Source organism: Lactuca virosa, chromosome 8, assembly GCF_052849685.1.
Source record: "Lactuca virosa cultivar CGN04683 chromosome 8, Lactuca_virosa_CGN04683_v6, whole genome shotgun sequence".
Lineage (NCBI taxonomy): Eukaryota > Viridiplantae > Streptophyta > Magnoliopsida > Asterales > Asteraceae > Lactuca > Lactuca virosa.
Window position 1 is genome coordinate 22,479,488 of NC_136433.1, and position 9,539 is coordinate 22,489,026.

General features: G+C 35.6%; 2 protein-coding genes across 2 annotated transcripts; both read left to right on the top strand.

Moving 5' to 3' along the window:
- The first annotated feature begins 98 nt into the window (after nucleotides 1-98).
- On the top strand, nucleotides 99-2,106 carry LOC145134818 (uncharacterized). The gene is made up of 3 exons (XM_079069642.1): nucleotides 99-795; nucleotides 899-968; nucleotides 1,864-2,106. The coding sequence occupies exons 1-3, from the start codon at nucleotides 151-153 to the stop codon at nucleotides 1,932-1,934; spliced, it is 786 nt and encodes a 261-aa protein (XP_078925768.1). The 5' UTR covers nucleotides 99-150; the 3' UTR covers nucleotides 1,935-2,106.
- A 4,140-nt stretch (nucleotides 2,107-6,246) lies between these two features.
- On the top strand, nucleotides 6,247-7,877 carry LOC145130161 (uncharacterized). Its single transcript, XM_079065003.1, has 3 exons — nucleotides 6,247-6,586; nucleotides 6,679-6,905; nucleotides 7,806-7,877. Exons 1-3 carry the CDS (start codon nucleotides 6,247-6,249, stop codon nucleotides 7,875-7,877), a joined length of 639 nt encoding a protein of 212 aa, XP_078921129.1.
- The last annotated feature ends 1,662 nt before the right edge of the window (nucleotides 7,878-9,539 follow it).

Below are 9,539 nucleotides of genomic sequence, written 5' to 3' on the forward strand. Positions count from 1 at the left end.
ACATCTTTAGTTTCGATTAATATTTAGGTAAGTTATCATATATCCAAAAAACAAACCCTACTTTCCAAGAATTTAATTAAGCTGCAAACCCACCCACTCCTATAAATTCTCATCCATACATCGATCATCAAGCTACCACAAATTCCATCAATGGCATCCGAAAACATGACTCTTAAACTTTTAGTCAACAAGGCAACCCAGAAGGTGTTATATGCAGAAGCCACAAAAGAGTTTGTGGACTTCCTTTTTCACTTGTTCTCTTTGCCTGTTGGCACCTTGATCCAGCTTGTGGGCTCCAAACAAATGACCGGTTGCTTAGGTAAACTAAAAGAAAGCCTCGAAAGCTTTAATCAAATCTACTTTCAACCTGGCGTCAATAAAGATAATATGTTCAATTCCAGTACAACGTTCAATGGGAACATGTTTCTATTGGATGATGTTTCTGCTAAAGATAAACCGGCTACATCAACAACAAAACACTACTCATGTAGTTTTCTGTATAAACCCAGTAAGACTAACACCTGTGGTTATTATACTGAGAATCCGTCTACTTTGTGTCCTAGTTGTCTGCGTGGAATGAGTTATCCTTTGACCCTCATCGAGACACCCGTGTTAAAGGAACCCGACGTGAAACTGAAGAGAGGTTTTGTGAAAGAGGTTGTGACTTATATGGTGATGGATGATTTGGTGGTTAAGCCTTTGTCCACTTTTTCAAGCATTGCTTTCATCAATAGTTGTGGAGTGAATGATATGACTCAGCTTGAGGAGAGAACATTGCATATAGGAGAAGAAGAGGTATATAATACTTTCTTTTATGAAATACAAATTATGTGTGTGAATTAGTGTGATTTTTTTTTTTGTATGATTTTTGATGGCATTTATTGTTCGACTTTGATAGGCATTGAAGCTCTTGAAGGCATCTTTATCAACCAATTCGGTGTTAACCAGTCTGTTACAGAAGATAAAAGGTGTTTATATCTCAATTTACTATATTTTTTATGCCCTAATTTATATTTTTGAATTTTGATGATTTGGTTTCGTTTATGACCTTCGTATATAAGGTTTTAGAATTATATATAATTCATGTTCAATTATATTTTCTGGTTTAATTTCATAGTGAGTATTTGATTTTGTCTTAGCATGCAATAGAAAAAAAGAAAAAGTATTTGTTTGAAAAATATAATTTCGCAAATATAAGTGATCCGGTTTTTGATTGTGTGTAACATGTAAAAGAAAATCTACTGTTAAAAAAAGTAAAATCAAAATAAAAGATTAAAGTTCCATACAATTAATTAAGTATATATGTAGTGAAATATTGCATTAATTTAGATGTGATTAATAGTTTGGTTCGGAGTTCTCTTACTTTTGTGCTATTGATCACTTGTATAAATGATGAACTACCTCCACAAAACAAATCAACTTGTATGGAACTCTAATCTTTTACTTTGATTTTGCTTTCAGTTTCCAAATTGTATCACGGAAGAAAATTAAACATAAAAATATATATATAAAAAAATGGAATTATCAGAAACAGCTAATTCGTACCCATCATCACCACCGGATAAGATAAGATCAAAACAACGAAAAAAAGAGTAAAGCCTTTTTATTATTTTTTCATGGAAGGAATGTTCTTCATTGACCTTCGATACAGTCTACAAATTATAGAATTTTGCTCTTGCCTCTTGGTAATGCATCGCAAAGTCTTCCTAATTCCTAGTCATTAGAATTCGGTAGTGTTTTTGTTAAGTATTTATAATTTTAGTTTAACGATTTCTTAGAACTAATGTTGTTTTTTTTTTTTTTTTTTTTTTTTTTTTTTTCATTTTGGTTTTGTGGCCAAAATGGCATTGGACGAATTGGCAGTGGAAGGATCAGACGAATCAAGAAAGCGGAGCAGGGAAGTAGGCGGAGGCGGAGCGGTGGAGCATGTTTGAGATATCACGAATTTTTTTTTTGGAAGAATCGGGATACTTTTGGAATTTTAAAATTGAAATAACTAATTATATTCTTACCCTTTCCTTCTTATAATGAATTATTTGATTTGATAAGGATTGATATGTTGGTTTATTTGATAATAGATTTATGGTGTTTGCATTGTGGATTAGTATATTGGTTTATTTGATAAAAGATTTATGGTGTTTGCATTGTGGATTAGTACATCAAGTTTTATATCGATATCTCTTAAAGATTGAACTTATTTCACATCTATAAATAAGAATTATTTGGTTTTGTGCATCGTATATTTATGCTTTGTGTTTTCGAATTTATAAGGGAAATTGACTTGTTAGAGTAATTATTTTTTTAGTTTGTTCATATTTGAATAATTTTTTTTTGTACACATCTAGGCAACGAACTTGCTGGAAGTGTTCATATATGACTATTATAACCGGTTGTAGCAAATTACAACCGGTCGTAATGGTCATATGCGACCACTACTTACAAGTTCGTTACCTAGATGTGTACAAAAAAATATTACCTAAATATGAACAAAACGAAAAACTAATTACCACGATAAGTCGATTTTCCTTTTCATTAGCAGTTGATTCTAATGTCTGCAATATTAATAGATTCAGTTAATTTTTCTTAAAACAATATTTATGAAAATTTATGAGTATTTAAATTGACTACGACATGTTTGTAGTTGTTTTTGGTAGCATAATTATCAAATAGCTTTATATATATGGGACAAGAGCAATGTTATCGATGCAGATAAAAAGTCACTTCTATTATTTGTATTTAAAATTCATGTAACATGGAACAAACTTCATTGAAGATGATGTTCTTCTTTATGTTATTCGTCTCCATCTCTAGTATTTTTTTTCGTCTTTATTACAATTCTCTGGTTTCTAAGTGTTGTTTGTTTTTCACTAACGAATTGAACATGCTTTGCAAGTATGCAAATTCAAGTGTTTCGGCTGACATAGTTGTCGGTGTGAGCAGTTGGTGTGACGTGGATGATAATTGTCATATTTATTGTCGAGTTGGTATGCCAGCTAACTGTTGAATGTGAAGCCACAATTGTTGAATGTGAAGCCACAATTGTTGAATGTGAAGTTGTGAAGCCACAATTGTTGAATGTGAAGCCACAATTGTTGAATGTGAAGTTTTTTCAAAGGTTGGCTGAAGACCCAGTTGTGTTTTTTGACTACTTCTGATTTTCATCTTTATATAAGAGATTCATCTGTATTTGTAAAAGCTTGTATCTAGAGTAACACAGAAAGAGTGCAGATTAGCACCAAGAAATATAAATTCCTAGTTACCGGTGGACGTAGGTCAGAAGGACCGAACCACGTTAAATCCCTCGTGTTCATCCTTGTGTTCTTGTTTTTCTTGAGCTGTGTGTGTGTTTAGAGTAGTGTGTTAAGTGTCTCGATCCTAACAAATGGTATCAGAGCCTTGGTTGAGCTCCAAAGGGTGATTTTCTGTTTTTTGGTCGAAATTTTTTTTCTCAAAAACGAATTTGGTGTAGACTGTTGGAAAGGTCTCGTTCCGCAGATTCCAAAAATATTTTTTCTGAATTTTTTCGACCACCGGAAGGCTCCTAAAATCACCAGTCAAAGTACTGTAGCTGCCGGATTCACTGTAGCAGTTCGACGGGGAAGACGACACTGTAGCACCAGACACTGTAGCAGTCCGCCGGAGAAGACGACACTGTAGCAGGAATTGTAGCACGACATCAGCGGTGACGTCAGCAGAATCTGTAGCAGGCACTGTAGCAACATTGTAGCAGATTTGAAATTTTGCAATTTGGCCCCTAAATTTCCAGAAAATTGCAAGATAGGTCATTGTTCTTTCAGAAAATGGCAGAAAGCAGTAAGCTTCAGATTGAGAAGTTTGATGGGAAAGATTTTGGTTGGTGGAAGATGCAAATTGAAGATTTGCTCGTGCAGAAAGACTTGGACGCAGTTTTAGGTGAAAAACCGGAGGCGATGACACAGGCAAACTGGGAGACTTTGGATAAGAAGGTCAAGGCATTTATTAGACCGACGTTGTCAAAGGATGTTGCCTTCAACATTTTGAAGGAGACCTCGGCAAAGGTAATCATGGAGGCATTGTCTAATATGTACGAGAAGCCGTCGGCAGCAAATAAAGTCTTCCTGATTCGGGAACTAGTCAACACGAGGATGAGGGAAGGAAGTTCAGTTACAGTACACATCAACAATTTGAACTCGATTTTATCCAGACTTGGGTCAGTGGGAATAAAATTTGAGGACGAAGTTCAAGCTTTACTACTGTTATCATCATTACCTGACAGTTGGTCCGGAACAGTTACAGCCGTTAATAGTTCCGCAGGATCGAAAGAGCTCACTTTTGAGGGAATTCAAGATTTAATTCTAGGAGAAGACGTCAGACGAAGAAATTATGGGGAATAATCAAGTGAACAATTGAATGCGGTCAGAGGTAGAAGAAATAACAGAGGTAGTGGGAGCGGGAACATGAGAAGAAGTCAGTCGAGGACTCGAAATGATGTGACTTGTTGGAACTGTAAAGAGGTTGGACATTTCAGGAATCAATGTCCAAAAGACAAGAAAGAAGTTAACGTTGCAGTAGACCATTCAGATGATGATGTTTTGATCTGTAGTGTGGAGAGCAATGTGGATTCCTGGGTTATGGATTCGGGTGCTTCATTTCACGCTACCCACATCCGTGAAGCACTGCGGAATCTGAAAGAAGGGGATTTTGGTAAGGTAAGACTGGCGAACAATGAGGTTCTTGATGTGACGAGCATAGGTGACTTAGATCTGAAGACTCCAGTTGGTCCATGGACTTTGAAGGATGTCCGGGTAATTCCAAGTCTGAAGAAACAGTTGATTTCTGTTGGGCAGTTGGATGAACAGGGACACGAGGTTAAGTTCAGGAATGGGCAGTGGAAGGTTGTCAAAGGAAATCTTGTGATAGCTCGTGGACATAAGAGGGGTTCATTATATATGGTCAGATTACCATCTGAGGGAGTAACCGTCCTAGTTCAGAAGAAAAACAAAATCCGGTTCATAGAGTCTCGTGGACAGAAGAAGGTTTGCTTTGCAGATGGAAAAACCAGAGTCACAGGTCAGATTCAGGTTGAACGTGTTTGAAACGATTCAGAAAAACCAGTCAAGGGCATTCATAGCAGTGGGAGCATGGGCTTTGTTTCAGCTAGAATACCCAGAACACAGTGGGTTAAGAGAACCAGTATTCCATCTGTAAAAGTCTCTCCAGATTATTTGTTTCACATGGAGAGTGTCGTTTGTTCTCAGGATGTTCCAGGATGGGCAGTTCATTTCAGTGGGATCCGGTGGAGACAGAGAACAGGTCAGTAGCAGACTTAGCCATGACTGATGTGTTGGAGCTAACGAAAGCTTCAACTGGCCTTCAGGTTAATTAAAGAAAAGGTCAGGGTAACTAGGAAGGAGTTAAGATCAAATTATTTAAAATACAGATGCACAGTTGAAGCATAGGTGAAGATTGTTCCGTGGCTTCAAGTGGGAGATTGTTGAATGTGAAGCCATAATTGTTGAATGTGAAGCCACAATTGTTGAATGTGAAGTTGTGAAGCCACAATTGTTGAATGTGAAGCCACAATTGTTGAATGTGAAGTTTTTTCAAAGGTTGGCTGAAGATCCAGTTGTGTTTTTTGACTACTTCTGATTTCCATCTCTGTATAAGAGATTCATCTGTATTTGTAAAAGCTTGTATCTAGAGTAACACAGAAAGAGTGCAGATTAGCACCAAGAAATATAAATTCCTAGTTACCGGTGGACGTAGGTCAGAAGGACCGAACCACGTTAAATCCCTCGTGTTCATCCTTGTGTTCTTGTTTTTCGTGAGATGTGTGTGTGTTTAGAGTAGTGTGTTAAGTGTCTCGATCCTAACACTAACAATGTAGTTTTAAAAATATTTATCATTTCGGTTAAATTTTATATCAAATCAAAATTATAAGCTAAAATAAAAAGAGTGAAATTGACTTGTCAAAGTAATTACCTTTTGTATGACCGTTATGACCGATGTTAATTTACTCAAATCCTTGACGCATTAAAAATTTGATCAAATCCTTTATAGTGTATGATATAAAATAATATAGAATATTTCTATTGGTAAATGTTAAATATTTTATATTTTAGTTTCAGTTAATATAGATAATATAGATATGTGAAATCATGATATTGAGGTAGGTTAGCATCATGCTTATCCACAAACCAAACCCTACTTTTCAAGTATCTAATAAATATACATACATCGATCATCAAGCTACCATAAACTCCATCAATGGCTTTCGAAGACATGACTATTAAGCTTTTAAATCACAAGGGAACCCAGAAGGTCTTATATGCAGGAGCCCCTAAAGAGTTTGTGGATTTGCTTTTGCACTTCTTCTCTTTGCCTCTCGGCGCCATCAACCATCTCCTGGGCACCAAACATATGGTTGGTGGCTTAGGGAAACTAAAAGAAAGCGTCGAAAGCATTAATCAGATTTACTTTCAACCTGGCATCAATAAAGATAATATCTTTAATTCCAAAACAGCGTTCAATGGGAACATGTTTCTGCTGTTGGATGATGTTTCTGCTAATGATAAACCCGCTACATCAACAACAAAAGTCTACACATGTAATTCTTTTGGAACCTGTAATGGTTACAGTAGTAATTCCTATTGTCGTAGTACAACTGAGAATCCGACTACATTGTGTCCTACTTGCAAGCGTTTGATGAATGTCCCTTGAACCTCATTAGGACACCGGTGGTAAAGGAAGGTGATCAAGGGAAACCGAAGGGAGGTTTTGTGAAAGATGTGGTGACTTATATGGTGATGGATGATTTGGTGGTGAAGCCTATGTCCACTATTTCAAGCATAACTCTCATCAATAGTTTTGCAGTGAAGGATCTGAGTCAGCTTGAGGAGAAAACATTAACTTTCGGAAAAGATGAGGTAATTAGGGTGCGTTTAGTTGCGGAAAAATGGGCCGTTTTTCGGAAAAAATTTCCAAGAAAAATGAGAATTTTGAAAACGTGTTTAGTTCGTCTATTTTTCTAAATTTTTCACGGAAAATGAAAGTTTTCCGTTTTTTAAAATTACCAAGAAGTTGGAAATTTTTGGAAAACTGATAATCATTGTTTTCCACATTTTTCTAATTCCAAAATGTTTCTAAAATATAAACACACACCCACTCCCACCCCATCCACCTCTACCTACCCCCACCTTAACACCCCACACCCACACACACATACATATCCACCCCCCCACACACCCACCCGCACACACACACCAACCCACACACACACACACATACATACCCACCCACCCACACACATACACACACACCCACCCACACAGACATACACACACACACCAACCCACAAACACACACACACATACATACCCACCCACACACACACACCCACCCACAAACACACACACACACACATACATACCCACCCACACACACACACACATACATACCCACCCACACACACACACACACACCCACCCACCCACAAACACACACACACATACATACCCACCAATGTAACGACCCAAAAATCCTTCTGTTAACAATGTTAAACTTTGTTACCCGGATAACGGTGGTTGTAAAGTTATTTCGATTCTAAGCGTATCAATTGAAATAGATTAAAAAATATATATTAATATCTAGAAGAATTAATCAATTTTTAAGAATGGAATAATTTAACTATTTAGTTTGTAGGAATATCTAGTTTAAATTTAATCAATTAAAGATATAAATAATTCTAAGGTGTTAAACGTCAAAAAGAAAACAAAAATATGAGCAAACTAATTAAAATGAAACAAAGAAAACTTTGTGAAGCATAGGCGTGCGTTTTAGAAAGTTTAGAAGCTAAAACCGTTAAAGAAAAGGATGCAGGGACTGTTAGGGAACGTTGACAAAATTCTAGGGACTAGATCTGTAACTTGTACATTAAAATCCCAACATGAATGTAAACCGACGCATCTTTCGTTCTACTTCAAATACGAGAGTAACTGGCTGATTTATTCGTTTCCTTTATTTCCGTTTCGTGCGATCGATCTACCGGTGACACACCTACTAAAATTGATGCCCTAATTGAGGGGCTGTTGCAATCGTTAAGTGGGAGAAAGTGTGACCGAGAGAAAGAAGAACTTCGGCAGTAGAGGTTCCCGACGAGGCCCGACGAAGTTACGACGAACCTAGGATTCTGGCAGAAACATCGTTAGGCAGTGCGAGAGTGGCGATTGAAGTGTTTTCTGTCATTGATCGATTCGCAGTAAGTTTTTGAGTTTGAATTAAGAGTCTTATAAATTTAGAGATGCATATATTTATGGTTTTGTCCACCTAAATATCAATATAAAAAAATATGCTAACTGAGATTCATAAATTGGTACTATCTGGTCGACACACTACATTAACTTAATAGATACGGATCTCATGTTATTGAAATAAACCTGTTAGTGAGCATTGATGCTTATTATATCAAAGAAAGTTATGGTTTAATTCTTATGGTTATCGCCTAATGAAGTCTTTAGAGATGAGGTAATAAATATAAGTGGACAAACTCATTACGGTATATGGCATGAGAATTTTATTACGGTATATGGATTCATAATAAGCACTCATAATAAAATAGCTTAAACTATATGATTAATTTGAGTAGGTTTTATAAAACAGACTACTCGTGATTAACCATGTTTATTTATCCAACATCCTTGCTTTAAGTATTGACTAAATAGAAATATTCATGGATAGATTAAATATGACGAAAATAAAACAACATACGTAAATTAGAATTTTTAGTTATTTTAATATAGCTAATATACAATTTTGATGATATGGATTTAGCTTTAGCATTCTTTTTATATCATTATATTCTATTATGGAGATTTGATGTCATAAGAATCTGTAATGTTACACCATGGTCTTTAATAAAAATGACAAATTAATCTAAGAATAACACATGATATAATATAAGCTAACAATTTCCATAACCATTGTGATGCGAAATATTATGAAAGAATATAATCTAAACTAAAGATGTTTTGTTTTAAATTTAAAATCATAAGTGTAGGCATAGCCTAAATTCGTTAATATTTTATGTTTAGGCCTTTCGACAATTCACAGAAAGGACGAGTTAAAGCGGAAGAGTAATCAAATTACTGAATATTAAGGTGAGTCGATAGACTTTTTTTTATAAACCTTGTACATAGTCGAAAACTATTTTCCGGAAACGGCTCGATTAGTCAAATTAGAACATTATTAATTGTTGATTATGCCTATATGTGCAGTATGAGATATGTCATTGTTTTGTCTTATGTGACATTTGTATGCTTAGTAAATTTGGTTGATATGCCTATCTTGGTACTTGTTACGATTAATTGCAACTATGATATGCTATATGAAATGCTTGATATTTGACTATGATCTTGTTGAGTATCTTCTGCGTATAAATGTTATGAATCTTGATTATGATAATACGAATATTGCATGCTTGTCAATCTTGATTATGATAATACGAATATTGCATGCTTGTACTTGATTTACGATCGATTATGCGGGGTTATGCATAGAGGGCA